The following is a 19,848-nucleotide window of genomic DNA, read 5'->3' on the forward strand; positions in this document are numbered from 1 at the left end:
AGGAGTTCCATTCAGTGCTAAGCTTGAAAACTCCATGGCATTTACTGTGTTTTAACTCGGCACCTAAGACGGTGGAGTGCAGATCTCACTCGGGCTTCTTGGGGTGATTGCAGTATGACTGAGAAATTACCATCATCAAGGTTGCAGGTAGTTGGAGGGCTGCTGTGGCATTGTTCATAGGTCCTTAGCGTTTCGTGTACTGTATCCAAAACAATTGTTTCAAAATTTGTGTTATTGATACATTTGCCATTTGTTACTGGTATCCAATCAGAAGGGCATATGGTAAGCGCCTTCTCAGAAACCCCAGATGATGAATTGAAGGAGATGGAAGACAGTTCTTAGTCTGAAGGTATATGAAATATTTGGTAGATTCCTACAAATATGAACAAGCAGAGAGGCTGGAGAATCAGCAGTGGGTATCTATAACGAGCAATGATTCATTACAGCCAATTATCGGTGTGCCGTTTAGCCCCTGAACTCAATAGGAAGACTGCATTTATGTGACACAGGCCCAGCTGAACACAGGACTGCAAAAATATGACTATCACAATGATGATATGTAAACCTAAGTCCCTGCTGAACGCAACACTAAAATTTCATGGCAACATCTGTCCTTATTATGGCATTCCTTCCTTCATCTTGAAGATCTATTTCTCTATTTTCTGAAGGTCTACCAGCCAGAGGAATGTATGATCTAAAGCAGCTGAAATGAATTGCCAGATCCATCTGTCATGAAGATAATTAACACCATATTTCCACCCAAACAAGATACAGATCGCTGGGTGGATGTTCTCCCGACACCAAAAGCTGAAGCCCATATTATCACCATCTTCTGCTCACCCCTCCTCCACAGTTACTATGCCAAACCTCTCTTGATATGCCAGGAAATACTGGGGAGTATCTAAGATAGGACTGAAATGTTAAGAAAGCACTTTACATGCCCAGATTTATCTGCCAGAGCTGCTAGGTTGTCCGTGCGATACTGGCATGCTACACATCTGGATTCCCAATATGCTTTAGAACTGAATATAGTATTCCAGATGTCCTTGTGCACGAATACTTACCCAGCTACCCTGGAAATGCCTTGCCCTGATGTGTGCAAGGACCTCGTATGCTTTTTTTGTGGATACATCCCACTGATGGTTCATAGTTGTCTTGCAGTTGAGTAAATACAACCAACTGCTTCTTCCCCTCTCACTTGCAATAAAGAGCTCCCAGCTTATTCTGAAATTCTTGAGCCTATGTGCATAATATTGTCTTATACCGACATATGCACCATTTTGAGACATCCAGTCCTGTAAATTAGTCATTTCTACGTTATAACTCCATCCTTCTCTGCATTGACTGAGCCCATTTACCTATTCTGTGTTGTCTGCAGATACTTGGACTTTTGGGGTTCGGATCTTTATTTGCGGGAAATGTCTGTTAGTTAATCTCAAAGTGATAACTGAAAGACAAATTTCCATTTTCCTTCAAATTTCTCTTTTCATCCAACCTATTATAGCTACTAGAAATAAGTGCAAAATAGTGTCGTCTCTTGTTGAGTCCCTAAGTATCCGATGCCTGCCCTCATGCCTAGCAGTGCCAGAGACCTGCCGTTATTAAAAGTATTTGTTCTTTAGTCTGCATCTAGGAGGTTTCTTTCCCATAATTGCACAGTTCTCCATAATATTTCTCTCTAGTAATATATTACAGATCCCTATCTGTATCCATATGAAAGCTTACAGCTCATCTCCAGTAAAAACACTTTTACCAAGCTTCAACATGAACAGATTTACTCTTATTCATGCTTTCTTGCTCATTCCTAAGAGCTTTCCTATCGTTAGTTTGCAGTGCTGCATGGACAAAGCTATTTTGAGCTTTTGCAAGAAGCAAACTCCCTTGTGTCCCACCAGGTTTCTCTCACCCCTATAATTTCCAGTTTCAGGTGCGGTAGTAATATTGCTAGTTCTTGCCTAGTTCTTCATCCAGAGTCCTTGCGTTAAGGAGCAATTGTTTCAGTTGTTCCTCTCTGACCCTGGTTTCCCAGCTGGATCAGCGGCCGTGCTGTTGCTGACCGAAAGCCTCCACGTGTCAGTGAAGAGCTTTGAGTGTATTGGAGCTGCCTGTGGTCACTTTGGGCAAAGTTGTGAAGTTTAATCTTCAGCTGGTGTAGGACAGCATAGCAGTCCCGGAGCTCAGCGGAGGTGCTGGCGATCTGCTGGCAAGCATCGTCTGCCTTCATGCCTCTCTGAGGCCCCCTCTAGCCTTGGCTGCGTTGTCAGCACCTTCCTCGTGCAGCCAGTGTTGATTTGCCCTGTTTCTGCTTAACGAACCTGGAAATTTCCCATGATGAAAGAACAGAAAAATACGGGACGATTGCCTGTCCCACACCTTCCCTTCCAACAGCAGGAAACTGGTCATAAGCTCATCTGACCCTAACAGAGGTGAAGTGCTGGTAGGAAGGAGAGTCCTCCACCCAGCAGCATCTTCATTGCCAACATCCCCCTGGGAAATTCTTCCCTTTCCCGAAGAGCGTGGCCTCACCTCTGGCTTGCGTGGCAGCGGGGAGCTGGGACTGGGCAGGGAGGCAGCAGGGATGACTGGTTCTGCTCCCTGTGCCAGACAGGAGCGCGTGCCCCTGCTCTACACCGAGGGCTCCGGAAGCGGGGAAGAGGAAAACTGCTTCTTTTCCATCTACTCTTCCTGCGTCTTCTCTTCACATATGTTGTGCTGCTAAATACTGAGGTAGCGGTTGTTATTATTTATAGCTGCCAGTAGCGTGCCGTGTGTTTTACAGAAGAAATACGCCAGGTTCCTTCTTTCAAAGAGCTGACAATGACACGTTAGGGGCTAGCAGTGCCGCTGCGACCAGGGGTTGTACATCTCCCCTTGCCTGATGTGACTTGACAGCTGGAAGCCACGTTCTGATGGCTCTCCTTCTTTCTTGCTTTCTCCATTAAAGGTGCCAGGTTGTCTTTGCGAAAGAGTAAAACCTGCTTCCCGACCCCACACGCAGAACAGATAGAGCAATTTTTTCCCTTACCACCCTCTGCCAAATTGCCTTAACCCTGCCCTGGAGAAGAGAAAGAACAATTTGACGGTCTGTGCCCATTCAGTAGGCAGCTTTTCTGCTAAGCCTGTGCGAAGATGCCATTTGGTGCCAGCTGTAGTGATAGATTTGTGATTCTTTGCTGTTGCGGTTTCTTATGTAATGCTGTAACTGTAGCTGGCGCTTGACAAAATCCGTCGCTCCTGTTCTGGCTCAGCCGCACATGATGCAAGAAGAAGGTAGTAAGGGCGGGTTTATATCTTTATGGGTTTGTGATCCTGAGGCAGGGCAGCCCGGAGGAATTTTTCAGCCTGGGTCTATCTTTGAAGGGTGGCATTGCTCTGAATGACCCCCAGCTGCCTCTCTCAAAGAAATGACTCGAGAGCATGGGAAGAGCCAGGAAAGAGGGAGTGCCGCATTTGGGGAATGACTCTTTGCTTTGGGATCACTCCGCCAGCTCTGCTCCAGGGCCTCCCCAAAGACTGCTGCTACATTGGATTCACGTCTCCGATGTACCTCTTGGGCGATACACAAAGGCCGTAGAGAGATCAGACCCGTAGACTACAACTTAGCCATGTGCAAGTGTCCCGGAAAAAGTGAACATTAATGGCTGTCCTATTATTGACCAAATAGATACTATTAGAAATTGATATATTTAATCACTCCCAGCCAGGGTGGAATTTGAACTCGCGACCTAGAAGTAGTAGCAGAGTTTTCAGCTGCAGGAGAAAAAAATGAAGGTCAAACAGGACTTTCCTGCTGGGCAGAACAATTTATTGCAGGTGAAACAGTCTCAGATACGTGGTAAATTAGGCTGTGCATTATCTCATGGATAATAATTTCTCTCTGATGTTTGCCTTCTTGTGTGCATCTTTATTTTGGGCTCTAAATAAGATAAGAAGCACCAGAAACCTCCCAGGAATAACAAATGCATTTTCTTTGCTTGATTGAGGAAAGAAATATTGGACAGACATGTGTTATGCAACAATTTTAAAATAACTCTCTTGTAAAACTTGGAGCGAGCCTCAAATACCGCAGAAGAAGCAGAAATGTGTTACCTACCTTTTTATCAGCAGTGTCAGCCAGTACAGCTTTTTTCAGCTACTTTTACTGAACTATTGGCCTGATCATTTCCTGGGCATTTTATTTTAATATATTTTCCTAGGAAATAAGTTCCAAGTCTCTGTTAAATTTGGAGCTACGCTCAAACAGGCAAGGATTTGAAAACAACCCTGCAGTAAGGCTAGAATACCTGTGCTGTCCTTAATACCTTGTTGGATACAGCAACAGAGAAGACAGCAGCCTTTTAGGTGGTATCATTGCATGGCATGCAATGCACTGAGCACACTGTGGGGCCAAGGCACCCGTCATGGGATTGCTTCACCCAAACTTGATCATAGTCTTTCTGGCCAGGATCCTCTCAAATGTATGGTGACATTGGGCATCTCCATGCTGATGCCCCAATTCCAGTATTTTCCTGGAGTTTTTTGTGATAGGAGCGGCAAGGTGGAAATAAAGCTCATTCTTCTCTGCAAACTGTACCCCAGAGAGGGTGCCTGGAATTGGACACCCCAAATTACCAGCCATTACTAAAAATACTGGCCCTGAGAGCTCAGTGCAGTAAACCAGATCATTTATTCACAGTGGTACAGATTTTTTTAAAATGTAAGACCAGTTGCAGATGTAATGACAATAGAGGAAATTAGCTCATGATGGGATTTTAGAAAAAGGCTAGTGGAAATATGTTCAGTAATGTTCAGTTATTAAACCATTAAAGATCCCACTGGAGACCAGCTAGTAGGATTTCTCATAATCTGAAGTGGCTTAAGGCAAAACACAGAGCCCCTTAGGAGGGAAATGACTAAATGTTCCTTTGGAGTAGTCACCTCATCTCCTCAACCATCTCTCTGGGCTCTGCTATGCGGCGTGTGTGACAGCACATACGTCTCTCTTGCGCATACCCTCGTGTACGTATAGGCTCCCTCCCTTCTCCCAGGGAGCAGTGCGCCGGGTGTGCCATGGCCCCCGTGCCCTTACCCTCTAAAGCAGAGTTTCAGCAAGGAGGGATGGTAGATGTGAAACCAGAGAAAACTGCAAACATCTGTGGTTGCTTGGGGCCCAATGTAAGCCCTACTGAAAATGCACATAATAACTTCCACTGGCTTCAGGAGCCTTTGGATCAGGCGCTGCGAGCGTCTGCTCCCATGGCTCTGTTTACCATTTTGGTGGGATTACGTGGAAACGGGAGGGTATTAAGTCCTGAAAATCGGGTCTTGGCCCAGGCCTGTTGAAAGGAAATCCTAGAGGTCGGGTCGGGATTCAGAGAAGCTGAAGAACGTTATTGCGCCAAGTTGATGACCCTAAATTGGGAAGAGCCTTCTGCCCGCCGGGAGAGCTGAGCTTGATGAACTGGCAGGGGGCTGAGGGTGGCAGCCGATGTGCTCCCAGCCCCGGCGATGAACAATTGACATCCAAAAGTTGAGAGGTGGTTGTTGGGGTCCCAGACCCCGTGCAGGGTATGCATCAGGCCCTTCTCCTGCAGCGTGGTCTCAACCGGCGCTGGAGCCCATGCGGATGCTGCTGCTGGCGGTCCTGCACGGAGGAGCCGCGGCGCAACCGGGATGTCATTAATGGCGTGAGTAATCAGGCAGTGCTCATCAAGAGGCACGATGCAACAGGCAAAGGTTCGCTGGTGACGATGATGGCCTTTAAAGCAATTAACCTGTCCTAACCTGCCTGCCGGTTGTGTTACTGTTTTCTCCCTGCCGCGCTGGTACACCGGAGCACTATCCTCAGGTGGTGGATGCTGGCACCGTTCCCCCACAATCAATAGAGAAGTGCTGACTTCCACCGCTTGAAAATCAGGCTTTTCGCATTTCATGTCCCAGATCTTTCCTTCCTTGGTCAAACCGTAACAGCCTTCCCTCCTGCGGCAGCCACGTCTGAGCTTCGTGTTGAGAAGCGCTTCCATCTCAGCCTAGGGTCTGATCGCAGCGCTGAAGAAGCAAACACAACAGATTTTCCCCCTCCTTCCCCGCTTCTAATAGCAAACAGGTGCTCCGACACTTAACCTGTGTGCTGCCGTGAAATTGCCTGTCTAGTGCAAACACCCATGTGAGGCCCTGGGCCTCTGGGATTTACTTTATCCCAGGATTTGTAACCCAATCTCATTTAGATCCTCCATTTATGTCATCCACCTTAAAAACTCATAATATTTGTTGTTGTTGTCGTTTAAACATGAAGGTAGAAAATTGCCTGTTGTCGTTTAATTTTTTTTCTTTAGAGAAAAAACAAGAAATATCTTTAAGGCCTTGGCTGCAAACTTTGTTTTTTATTAAATGTGCTACTGTGTTTTAAATTGGTACCAGGGCAAATACTTGGACGATTGTATCAAAGTCTGGTGGAGTTAATCAGTTGCGTATATATCTATACGTTTGCTACTTTAAAATTGCACGGTTCTTGCACGAAGGACAGGAGAGAGCGTTCAGGGTGTTTAAGGTCCTGAAGAGGGCCTGGATTTCAGAGCAGAGGAGCTGCACACTAATTGCGTGTTTTGATTTTATGGTAATTATGAGAGGTGGTGATGACTGGTTTGTAGAAGTATTTCATGGAGCAAAGGATGTTTTCCTTTTCCTAATAGATTGGATCCCTCAACCTTTGACTTCAATCTCAAATACATAGCATCTCCATGGTATTGCACAAGTGGGTAAGGTGGTTGGTTTAGGTGTTAGTAGAAATACCGTCCTGGTAGAGTCAGAAGAAAAAGTTGAGTTTGGGCATAGTCTTGATGCCACTGCTTTGAGTGGTGAGGCTCTGGGCTTCAGAGAGCAGAACTGCCTCATGGTACAGAACGTACCCCATGAAGTATTCAGCTGAGATTGTCTGTTCAGGTCACTGGCAGCTCTGTTGTTCTTCCTTGGGAATACCCAGTTCAGATTTAAGCTGGATTTGGGAGCAGAAATCCACTGTCCAGTCCCCACTCTCTCATCCAGCCCATGAGTGCTCAGTGAGTACCTCAACTACCCTGTTTTGATTTGCTTGTAAATAAATAAACCACAAAAAAGCCAGAGGGCACAGAGCAAACCCATCGCCCCTGTTGGGACCTATCTTATCATGGGTAGAGAGTAAAGCCTCTCCGAGGCCGCTTCCTTGGCATTTATGTCTTCTGAGTCAGCTCGGTGTCTGGGAGAGAGGCAGGAGACTTGTTTTGAGGCCTTTGCACCTGCCATGTCGCTGGGCTTATCCAAACAGCGAGAGATTGGACCGCAGCTGAAAAAACAGCCCGTCGCAAGAGCTCGGGATTTTTGACGTCCTTCTTTTGTTTACAGCATCCCGCCCCTCCTCTCTCCTGACTGCAGAGCCGGGCAGGAATTCTCTTCATTATCTTCTGCCGTGCTTCTCATGCCATTTTTATTAAAAGAAGGAAAGGCAAGGCGAGGGGGAGCGTGTGCGAGAGAGGATATAAAAGAAGAAAATGGTCGTATTTGTACAGTCAGTGGCAATGCAGGAAAAAGGATGGGAGCTGGCGAGCAGATCTATTCAGGATGCCCTAAAGCGACCTCATCCCCTGGATTACTCTTCATCAATTGCTTTTGGAGCACCTGAGCATGGGGGAGCCTGCAAACACCTCAGTGGCATTGCCGAGAGGTAAAACTCAGCGCAGTTTAATGACCCACTCTCTAAGTAGCAATGAAGAGAGCGGTGTTAGCTCCTCCCATCTAGAAACATTGAGCCCCAGTTCAGTGCCCGGGTCTGGGAGGCTCTAAACTTGTCTGAGCGGTGCAGTGCTTCTTCACTGAGTTAGTGGATATTTGGGGTATTTCAGGACCTCTGTAAATGATGCTGGGTGTTTTGGTGGGGGTGAGCAGCCTGTGGGCAATAGACTGGACAGCTCCAGGCTGCGAAGGGCGGGACAGGACATGGCGTAGACCTTTGGGTCTTCCGTCTGTGGTTGTATTCAGTCCACCTTGAGCAGCTGACCCAAAGCATTGCAACAAGTGAAGATGTGGGGTCGCTGCTGTTTGCTGCCAGCAGATTTCCTGGTTTGCTCGGCAAGGCTTCCTTGCTAGGGAAGAAGGGCAAAGGCGACGGTGTTAGACGGAAACAGGGACGTTCCTGGCAGACTCGTTCCGCGCTGCGGAAAGCTGCCCAGGAAGTGTTGTCTTTTGGCTCAAGAGTTTGGTGGCTATTTAAGGTCAAAGAAAGACGGGTCCTTCATGAGGACACTTGAGGTGCGGAATTTGCCTGTTTCACATGACACTGCCTCTGACAGCCATCATTTAATTGGGGATGCCTAAGACCTTGGCGTCTTGTCCTTAAATAACAGGCACGCTGTCTGCTTTCATTGCTTTCTGGCCATTTATGTTTTCATAGGGCAGAAGCTGGGGTCAGCCTTAAGGATATTTTCAATTTTGTTGGAAACAAGTCTTTGCTGTACAAAAACCCTCCCTGCTGTTATCTGTAGTAGGAAAAACATATACGCCATTGTAGTAGGGAGAGAGGCGTGGGATGTTTGCTTTCCCTCGGTGCTTTCACTGCGTCTCGAGTGGGTGCTGTGTCCTCAGACACTGAAGCCCTTCAGTGGGCACGGAGCAGATGCGGTTGGGGCACTGTCAGCCCTTGCAGGTGTGCTGGCACTCGAGGCCATGCGTGTTGCTGCTGTAAATTCAATGATCCTTTAAACCCACCTTGGTCTGAGTAGAAAACTACTTCCTAGAGGTGTAATTTTTCCTGTAAGTTTTACAGGAACACCCAAACTGAAAGCAGAGGTCCCTTGCCTGGGGGACACAGCACGATTAACTCAACAGCCCAGCCTCCCCAGTAAAAACAGGAAAAGAATTAGAGGGGTTTATATTTCTGACCCTGGATCTGTCGCTCGCCACAGCAGACAGGAAAGTTGCCCTCGTGGTATTTCACACGGCACGTCCTAATTCCCCCTCTAAGCAGAGGGCTTGAGTCATTGCTTTTTAATAAGACTGCCTCCCCACGGGCGGAAGCTGCAGCGATCAATGCGGCTTACTCAGTTCTCGAAAAGGTCATTAAAAGACCATAGATATAAATTTAAAGGAGTGTTTGTTCACATCCTTAATGTTAAAGATGTTCTTCTGTCTCACTTCCTTAAGTAGCATCGTACGAAGCCGGCGTGCGTCGAGCCTGCCTGACAGCAGAGTGGAAAGAGCATAATACCGCTGTTAGCGTGCCGTCAGCTCCAAGGGAAGGCGGGAGAGAAAATAAATGGTCAAAAATCACACTTTTCTCACCACTTGGAGCAGAGCTTGTTTTGCTGACATCTCCAGATACAGTGTGTAATATCGACCTCAGTGCCCCATAACTATATAGGAGAGAATAAATTCTTTTTTTGTTGTTTTTTTTCCCCCCCTTTGTTCCTGCATGCCTTCCGCCCTCCCGGGCCCAAAGTATTGCACGTATCATCCCTTTAGCAGCTATATTTTTCTGAAACGTAGGTCCTGTGAAGGAATGCTAAAACTCCGACTTGCTGCCGATACGATATATTTAACAGTTCAGGAGGATATCAGTATCTCAGGTTGCAGTTGTGGACACGTGAAGTGCCACATCCAGCTCAGTCAGGTTTTCACCACTGGTTGCATCAGGCCAGGGTGAGCTGAAAGCACCATGACTTGAGTTTTGAGTTTCAAAGGTGGCTTTCTGGTGCTCCAGTCCAGGCGCATCTCCAGCTCTGGTCGCGTGACGCTGGAGGGCACCCCTGGAGCACCCGTGCTCCTGCTTCTGATCTCCTCTGGGCAGGGCTGGTTTGTTGTGCTGCCCCGGGTGTGACAGCCTGGGGCTTCCCTGCGGTCCCCAGCGGGGAGAAGGCCGTCAGGCTCCAGGTCGCTCTCGACTGGGTGGTCTGAAAGGGGAGCTGGGGGGAGGATTGGCCCCACGGCTGCGGCGTGGGACTGGAGAGCCGGCTCCCAGTCCTGACATTGCTTTGCAGGGACCATACGTCTCTAGGCGTTTGTCTTTCCTTTCTCTGTATTTTAACCTAAGACAAGGGTATTACGTTCATAGCTCATGGGGTATTGTGAGCATAAATTACTTAATAGCTGTTTTGTACCCCAGTTGTGTAGAAGTAAGGGACGCCAGGCTGTGCAAATAGCTAAACGTATGTATAAGAAGTCAGGTATTTTGCTCACCTTCTATTTTAGAGAAGAAATGGCCTTTTTTTTTTTCTTGTCACTAAACTCTAAGGACCACCTGCCTGTTAGGACATACCACTTCTCCAAGACCTTTCCATTTTTGAGCAGCAGGCTGCAGTTGGAAATGTGCCCTCGCCAGCGTGTAGCAGGTGACAGGGTTAGACCAAAGCTCCCTGCCACAAAACCAGCAGTCCCTCTTCTCCGACGTCCACAGGGTCCTCTCCCCATAGGCAGTTTTACATTCCCAATCCATGCAGTTAAATATGCCAGAGTTCTCTCCACCTAATAACTTTCATTTCCAGTTTTCTGTCTTATTCACCCACATACACATCCCATCACGTAGTAATTCATAAACACCATATTCTCTCCTGTGCTTCATGTAGCACTATGTCTTCTTCCATTACGTTCTGCCAACTTCCCGCCCTGTACATAAACAAATGTGAACTTTTCCTGTTTTCCGTTTGCTTACAAGTACACACAAGCACACAAAAGCACTCCCACGTACAGAAACACGCTCGCAGCGGCACACTTTCTGCTGTTAGCTGAATGCCTGCCCATCACCTATGGGCATCGGTGGAAATCACAGGCAAAATCAGAATCTGAAAACTACTATTTTGCAGTCGCGTGTGTGATATCAGCGCGTCGGAAAGCAGCATGGATTTATTTATTTTGTAGCTGTTATAGCTGCCTGAACTGTTCATTTGTTAACAGTCTTTTCTAAGAATTGAACCTTTTTTGTGGTTAGCAGATCCCCAGTGACAAAATCCACATTTCTGCAAGTGTACTTGTTAATCTTAAATATTTTACGAATGGTTTTGAAGAAAGAACTTGAAAAATAACTGCTCTTTAATAGTCAAAGCTTGCCTCTACTTTGATTTCATCAGTATATATCAGAAACTTCCTGTCTTAATAAGTGGATTTATCTGGGAGTGAAGTCTAGAGGAAACCCTCAGTATTATACAGCAGTGTGTGTTTGGCCACTTCAGTTATTTCCTTTTTTTTTTTTTTTCCAAAACAGTTCTTTTAAACAGGTCCCAAGGGCAGAAGTTTGAAATTTTTCACTTTGATTGAATAAACGCTCTTACCAATGTCTGGGTAGATGTCTCCCCAGTCTGTAGGTTTATTATAGACAGTGTTTGTGCTGCCTGAATCCTCAAATTTAGCTAATGGAGCTACAGCCGATTGCCGCCAGGAATCGGGTGAAGAAGCAATGAGAAAGCCAGTTGTGCTGTGTTTTCGTTCCACTGAGTTTCACTCCCCATTCCAAGTGTGGTAACAAAGAGTCAAATCCCAGTGCTGTTCGCGTGCAGTTCTTTCAACGACAGTTATTTTACAGGCGTAGTATCCCTGAGCAACAGCTTTGTTGTAAAATGTAGCGTGTGATATTGGAGTTTAAGTCATGCTTGTTAATTTAATGAATGTTGTAAGGAGATACTTATTTCACGAACTTGAAGATTTCAGTGACAACGGTCCATTGATACCTACCTCAATGGCTTTGTTGCTCTGTGTAGTAGATACACCTCTTCGTAGTACACAATTCATTAATACATGCTTTTTGACCAAGTTCCTGTGACAAAAAGACATGTATACTACTGTCAGTAATTGGGGCAAAATGAGCGTAGTAAGTAGAGGACTGGCGTGGGTTAGGAAGGAGCTGGGTTGCGTTACGGGCTCTGCAATTAGCCCGATTGATGACTTCGAGCAAATCATTTTGCCTTCGCCACTCCGTGGCTTGACAAATCGGCACAATGAGGATAATGGTAATGAGTTTCTTTGTGGAACGTTTTGAGTTCTGATAACGTAAGAGACATTGTAAAAGAGCTAAACATTTATGTTAGGCTTATATTATTTCTGTATTGCATATAAAAAATCATTCCTCATTTACAGATGCACAGGATTTAGGTAATTACGGCTTTGTATAAATATGTAACAGTTTTTTAATTCTTTCTGTGCATATTTCAATGCTAATACTGTGATCCAGTGCTGTGGTGTGGATCCTATTTTTTGGACTCTCCTGGAGAGGAAGAAACCTTCTTTTTAACTCTACTCTTTTAATACCCATATGCAAGGTGGATAACTTATTTATCTATCGCTGAAACAACCCCAGTCCAATTCTGTCTTAGATCAATAGGCAAATTCCCACTGGCTCCAGGTGCAGTTGGATTGAGCTCAGGGCTGTTGAGGAAGTAATCACTCTTTGCAGGGTATCTTAAGTTCCTTACATGAACTATGCCACAGACTTGCAGGTAACGCTGTCCCTGCCGTGGAGAGACAGGAGCAGAAGTGCTCAGAGGCTGAACACAGCGAAGCACAGGGCTGCTTTCTCAAATGCTGCAGTACTATCGACTGTCGGTAATGCTGTTACCGTGTCTCACTGCACGTGGTGAGGACTGATACATTGCCGTGGTGTCAGGGCAATGCCATCTCTGCAGTGGGTACAGGTGTAAGCAGCAATGCATCGAACTGCGTGATCTTCATCAGCAAATAGTTTAGCTGTCAAATAGTCAAGAGCTGCACCTATTTCAGAGCTGTGCATAAATCAGGTGTGGGCATAGGTAGCGCTGATTGTGCTCACAGGAAAAAGACACCCAACCAAAAGTTAATCCCATCACAACAAGGTAGGAATATTCTGAGGACCTGATTGAACTAAAACTTGCTTTTTTGGCAGCCAAGCCCTGTTTCAGTACCTCCTTCTCTGCCCTTTGCTACTGCCTTTGTTGTACCGATCACTTAATATTTCCCCTTGTCTTGCAGGGAGCTGAGCAACAGGACCACATACACATACCAGGTCGTCATCGTTTCCGGGACGGAGGAGAGCGAGCCTTCCCCCATGCTTGTGTATATCTCTGGAAGTGGATACTGTGGAGACGGGATTATCCAAACGTAAGTCTGGAGCAAGCAAACAGATAAATCTGGGCACATCCACTCAGCCAGAATCTGAGACTAGAAAGGAATTGATGACCTCTGATGTCTCCTTAGTTTAGGCCGGCTCTCATCTGTAGCTAATGACTCATGTGCTTGATGATTACCAGGCTGATGACATTTAATTAGAACTTAGGCCCTGCTATCCTGGCACCAGCAGATACAGACAGAGATACAGATAATGGAGTCCAGACAGCAGGATCGATATAAAGTACGCTCTGTGGTGTTTATGCTGTCTGTTCGTGTATCTGTATCTTTATATGTGTATGTGACATTTCCTATATGGAGCTGAAGTAAGTGATGGAAAAATTCACACAGCCTTTGATGTTGTCGTTACACACGAAGTCCCACGTGCCTGGCAGCTGGGGGACAGGGTAAAACCCCTGCCACGTCGTGGGCCGGGTTCCTGGTGCAACCTCGTTTGACCGACCGCCGGAGCTGGGATGCATTTGGAGGTGATAGATTCAGCCTCTGAGGGAGAGTGCTGGGAAGTGCGTGTTCTCAGTCAGCTCCTCCCTCTCACCGGCTGCCAGTCCCACCACTGAAAATGTGAAACAATCATTCACAACTGTGTTAGGGTTTATTCTCTCACTATGCTGGCCCTTAAGGTCACCTGCTTCAAAGCTTCCTGGCATTAGATAACTTAATTATTTAAGTGATGGAAGTAACAACAAGCAAGTGCTTAATCCAGCCAGTATTGTTTTCTTGAAATAATGCTGATCAGCAATCGCATAGTACAGCTCTGTCAGATGATATACCTGGCAGCAAGTATTTGCAGGATGAGGCCCAACAGGCGGGGAAATCAAAGAGAACAATCAAACGACATATGAATCCAGGGCAGTCTTGGAGCGAGAGGTGGAGAAAGACAGATTAATTTTGCTTTCCATAACTTTTCTCCTACTGTTATGTTTGCACATTCCTCAAACATCACTTGTGGCTTTGCAGCAAGCATCGAACAATAGCTGAGCTGCCTCAGGAGCGAGCAGGAACCAGACTGTGTCCCAGCTCGGTTGGTTGTGGCCCCACTTGCAGCTGTGGCAGCCCCTTTCTCATCTGGTTCGCACTCCTCCCCACGCGCCGCTGCAACCGTGGGGGCTGGCGCAAGGCAGGACCCCGTCCCCGTCCCCACCTGCTCCCCCCGACTGCTCTCCTCCGAGTGCTGCCACCTGGAACAGCCCAACGCCAGGCTTTATGCCTTGTTATTCCCATGCTGGGGTCACAGTCTGGACCTTCCAGATATAATACAAAGGGTTTCAGAGATTCCTGTTCTCTTTTTCCCCACCTGCTGAGTTGCAGCCACACCAGCTATGAAGGAAGTTGCTCATATCCTCATCAGAGAACAGCAAGTGGTATCCACATGTGCAGGAGAGAAGCAGCCAGGCAAGCTTGTGAACCAGGAATGATGAAAGTCAGGGCTGGAGGAGAAAGGGAGAGGTATTTTAAGGGTTGGCACACAAAGCCGCTGTACTGGATTTCAGGGCTTTAGGGTTCTGCAGAGGGGTTGCAGCGATTGTCAGGATGATGCCATTTGCCATCTGACTCCTTTTTGCATGTGTGTGCCCTGCCTACAGAGACTTGGGGGAAGAATGCGATGATATGAATAAGATCAACGGTGATGGCTGCTCCCTATTCTGCCTGCAGGAGTTATCCTTTAATTGCATCGGTAAGTCTGGCTCAGAGCCCTTCCACTCATGGCGGGCAACAACTCTACGCAGAGGGCAAGGAAAAAATCAACAGTATTTTCAGCATTTCCAGCCGAAGAGTTGTCATGGAAGAGAGAAAAAAAGGTGGAATTTGTAGGTTTGAAAGGCGAACATATCTGCCCAGCTTCTGGTCATTTTGATGGGAAATTGGTTCTGCTGGCTTTGAAACAGCCTAGGACTTAAGGCTAAGTCAGCCATTGTGGGACTGATCCGAAGCCCATTGAAGTCAGTGGGTGGTTTTCCACTGGCTTCAATAGGCTTTAGATCTGGCTACGTGAGAAGACATGAACTGATTTTTTCTGGTAAACAGGAGGAGGAGTGAAAGGGGAAGGGACTGAGACCAGAAGCAAGTCCAGCTGAGGTCACACCTCCTTTGAGTTGCAAATCAATATCTGGGGATCAAAGGTCTAGCTAATCCCCTTTTTCAGAGGTGAAAACTACTTAATCAGATTTCATTTGCAAGCCTGGTTTGCTCTGATTAGCAAAACCTGTAAGCACAATGGCCGGAAGATGCTCGAGCTATCGGGGATAGCAGGGCTGTGGTTGTGAGCTTTACATATTTATTAAACTCTCTAGGAATGCTGGGGGCAGAGAAGGGGAACGGAGAGTGATTTACGCTGCACCTTCGGTGGGGTAGCCCTGCGTTGTGGGACTGCATTTCCCACACTGGGCTCAGCGAGGTCTGGGGAAGGATGAAACATGCAGAGCTTCTGAAACCAAAGTTAATGTTTATAAAGGGTCGGCTTTTTCTCAAGAGATTTTATGAGATGCCTTATCTGGACTGACCAAGCAAATACTCTGTCCCATCCAGTGATCCCATGCCTTCAGCTCAGGGCATCAGTCCTAAGTATAAGCAGATAGTATAACGTTGGCAAGACTGAAATGTGCTCTTTTTGGCAAACGGACGATTATCTCTTGTGGCTGGAGCAACATGTAAAAGGACCTCACAGGCACCATGTTTCCCTTGGGTGGTAAGCTGGGGACTGCTTGTCTCGTCATAATGGCTACATTTTTACTTCAGCATCCCACGCTTTGGGACTGGAGGCCTGATTTGATGATGTACTTATTTACATATTTACATATGTAAATTGCCCTATTGAAATCTGAGAGTATTTATGGTCGAGGCTAATTGTGAATATTGGTGGTCTTGAAGTTACATTTGTGTTTCAAGTAAGTTGCTGCATTAGAGCCTCAAGCACTGGAAGATATTAGTCATAATATTTTGAAAGTGAGATAAACACTTCTGCAAATGTTTTGGGTTCTCCAAAAGTCAGGCATAGTGTGAGGCTGGTTCCAGCAAGGGTTTGGGTTGGAGCTGGGTGGTTGCATTTGTGTCACCCCGCTCAGCAGCAGGTCTGAGCTCCCTGGGCCAGGTCTGTGCGTTGACCACATCCCGGCGGTACGTTAGGACATGAGGCAGGTCCTCCCCTGCGTACACCGGTTCGCAGGGAAAGTGGGTTGTGTGGGCTGGGCAGCAGCTGCATCGTGCTCCGAATAAGTCCGTGGATGGGAGTAAGAGGGGGTGTCCCAAGCCTCAGACCCCACAGTGGTGTCCTGCCAGGTGAGCGCAGGAGCCTGCTTTATGCCCATGTACGTGTTCATCTCCGGTATCAGCAACGGGGCTGGTTGAGAGTGTGGAAAAAGCCCATCTGACAGCAATAGGATTAGAAAATGAAGCAACTAAAAGATACACACAGATTTTTTTCTACGCCATTACAGTGATTTTTCAGATGTGCTTGCGTTGAAGAGGAAAGGGGAATTCCAGAGGTAAAAAGTTGTTTGTTTGTCATGGGCTTTGGAAGTTCACGGTTTTGCACGGGTCCTGGGTTACAAAAGCGAATGAAATCAAATTGTTTGTGCGATACTGATACTGAATATGAAAATTCACTTAGGTGAATCAAATTGTCTGAATCAGTAGGAAGGTGCGTGGACCCAGGCCTTACAGACGTTGGGTTGCGTGACTGTACAATTGCGGTGGTGCAACTGCTGTGGTGGTGATGGTCTCAGTGTCTGTGTGGGTCAGCCAGCTGCTGTTGGTTTGGGGCAACCACTGCCTTCATCGAGTCCCTAGGAAGGGTTCAGAGAAGGTAGTACCCGTGAAACAGGTCCTGTTGGCTTTTATGGGTGCTGGACCACCAAGAATTAGGACATTAGGAGCTAGAGAGAAAGTGCTGGCTAATCTTTCAGACAATGAACAGTCCTGACTTGTATTCTGTTTTAACATACCAGGTATTAAAATCTCACCAGAAAACATAAAGGTGTTGGGGAAGCAAGTGGCTGTACCTATTACATAATAAATGGTAATTAAATAGAGCAGAAATTCAGCATTCTTCATAATCTAATAATATCAGACCGGATCCTCTGTCTTTAGCCAAACAAAAGTCGTCTTTGAGACTGGTTAGGTGTTTTCTTGGAAAATAGAGAATGCTTGGGTCCCCGTTTGAGGAGCACAGAAAAATAAGTGTAATTTATTTCTATATTTACAAGGCTAACACATGTTATAATCCTGTAGGACAGCAAGTAATTATTTCAGACAGTGTTATTTTTGCAGTGATGTTCTTGTTGTATTATGTAGCTCTTTAGAGCCCCGGGAATCACTCCTCTTCACCAAAGAATTCAGTGAGCCTCAAACACATGTTCAGAGGCTTTGCTGAATTGGGGGCCTCAGGGTTTGATCTTGCAAATGCTTCCTTCCAGGCATGTTTCTGAACTACCACAAGGCATTCTTTAGACTTCTTTAGGCTTCTTTAGACATTTCTTTAGACTTCAGCAAATCTAACCATGACAGTGAATGCAATGCTTCTCACAAATTGTCTGCAGGATTGGGTCCCACACGGCTGGAAATAATCACTAACCATTTTGGTTGCAAAGGCAGGGCTGACGGGGCGTCATGGGGGGGTTCCATAGGGGTAGCAAAGCCCAAGCGGACTTCTTCCTTCCATAATAGAGACCGTGCAAGTCACCACACTTGGTAGAAGAGAAATACAACAGATTCTGCAAACACCATCAGGCTTTAGATTTAGAGCCACGAATCACAGAATAATTTAGGTTGGAAGGAGTCTCTGGAGACCTCGGGTCCAAGGAGGGCCACTTCAAAGTTAGATCCAGCTTCCAAGTTGGAGCATGTTGCTCAGGGTCATGTCCAGCTGCGTTCTGGATATCTCCAAGGATGGAGGCAGCCTGTTTGCAGGTGCCTCTCTTCCTCCCTTTGCCTTTTAGGATCATGAGGTTTATGGGGTTTTTTTAATTGGTCCAACTTCCCTTTGAATAAATGGCACAAGGCTCTCAAGACACTTTGTGTTAGTGCCTGTAATAAAATTAGACTTCTTTTTTTTTCTTTCTCGGTTTTGTTTTCCCTCCTCCTTTCCTCTCTAATCAGATAACAGTGGATCAATCTGCTCTGCCAGGGGAGGAGGGGCGCGGGGGAAGGCAGGAGGGAGGCAGGGAGGAAAACTGTGTGGTCTTACTGTCAGGCTGTCCTGGCCTTCTCTGAACACAAAGCCGATCAACAGAAAACAGATAAGATTAATAGCGTTTTCTTCCTGCAACATGCTGAAGAGCGACAGTGAGATTAATTAATTAATTAATGAAAGCATCTGGCAGTGCTCCTTTTTTAAGTTCTGCGGTACACTCACCCTTCCCCATCCTGAAATTTATCACCTCTACTTTTTTTCCCCTTTGCGTAGTGGATTTTGCATCTTTTATCTCCTCCGCACAGAATTTGGTCCCACGGGGAAAGTTTCACTTTGCCTTTTGATTTGTAGGAGACAAGTGAATCAAAGTCATGTCTGCTGTGACTGATGCACCCCTCTCCTACCTCTTGGCTGCTTTTCTTTCACCTTGCTCTTGATTACTCCCGGGATAACCGATTTTTGCGATTACTGCGGATCTCAGCCAAGTTCCAGCCGACGTGTCCTGTGTAAAACAAGCCCCAGTCATAAGAGTTATGATTTGCAGTTGTGGGAACCCAGAGCTTTTTAGCAGTTGATCCGTTCCCACTGGACCTTTGAGAAATGGGTGTCTAACAAGCAGCTGAGCACCTTGTCCTTGCTGTGCACTCTCCCACACACCAACGTTGTACACATGCCTCTAGATATATGTGCAGACGTTGAAAAAGAGTGCTGCTTTCATTTGCATTCCTTTTGTTGAGTGTGATGTGCATTATGCATTGATTTAGCTCACCAGTGCTGAAGAAAGAGGAGGATATAATAAAAAAGATGCAGAGATCAATAAAAAGGAAGGGAGGGGAGAGAAAGTAATATGAAGAGAGATGAGTAAAGACTGATAGACACATTGAAACACAGCTGGGAAGCAGCTTCAGAACTTCTATCTACCCTTAAGTTTGCCTGGTAATTTGTGGGGTTTTCAGTCGCATCTTATTGGTGTTATTATTGCTACACTTTATCTCCTTTGCTTGTAAGGGACTCTTCGCTAAAGCCTTTTTACAGCAAAACAGGGCAGCGCTTCCGCTAACTTCCACATGTGAGTGGTCCCACTGAAGAACGGGACTGTTTCAGGTTAGACAGACGTCTCCCTGGTTTGTTGGATCAGGGCCTCAGGGATGTAAAATACAAAGAAAAGGCACAGAGTGGAGGAAAAGAGGAAATAAATATACCTAGCTCTTGAATTTACCACCAGTTTCTGGCATGCTTGAAGCATTAGTCGCCAGTGGTTGTTCAGGGAGAAGCGTGGTTTTCGTTTGACAATGATCCTTAAACACCTTTTCTTTCGCTCCTGCTTGGCCTCAGATGGTTTTTTGCTACCTTACAAATCTGGATCTGTCCTCCACCTCCTCCGAGGCCTCTCCCTCCAGCTGTGAGCCTTACCTTTGTGGGAGCTCTATCCTTTACCTCTCCCATTATCCATAAATTAAGCATAGCACTTTCCCCTAATCTTATTGTTTGGCGGGCTGCATTGCATTCAGGGAAATGATTAATATTCATGAGCTTGCTATCTCGGTTTGGTGCATAATCCTCTAGGGAAATTGCAGTGTTAAATGAGTGACACAAACCTAATTTTATATGTCTTTTCTTTC

At 46.3% G+C, this 19,848-nt stretch overlaps 1 protein-coding gene across 1 annotated transcript in view; it reads left to right on the plus strand.

Annotated features, from left to right (window-relative positions):
* The window catches only part of PAPPA (pappalysin 1), a 177,764-nt gene that overhangs the window by 78,518 nt on the left and 79,398 nt on the right, over nt 1-19,848 (plus strand). The window contains exons 8-9 of the mRNA XM_059828870.1: nt 12,943-13,071; nt 14,682-14,773. Coding sequence (XP_059684853.1) covers nt 12,943-13,071; nt 14,682-14,773 — 221 coding nt within the window. The remainder of the gene's footprint in view (nt 1-12,942; nt 13,072-14,681; nt 14,774-19,848) is intronic.

Source organism: Gavia stellata, chromosome 24, assembly GCF_030936135.1.
Source record: "Gavia stellata isolate bGavSte3 chromosome 24, bGavSte3.hap2, whole genome shotgun sequence".
NCBI classification, from domain to species: Eukaryota; Metazoa; Chordata; class Aves; order Gaviiformes; family Gaviidae; genus Gavia; species Gavia stellata.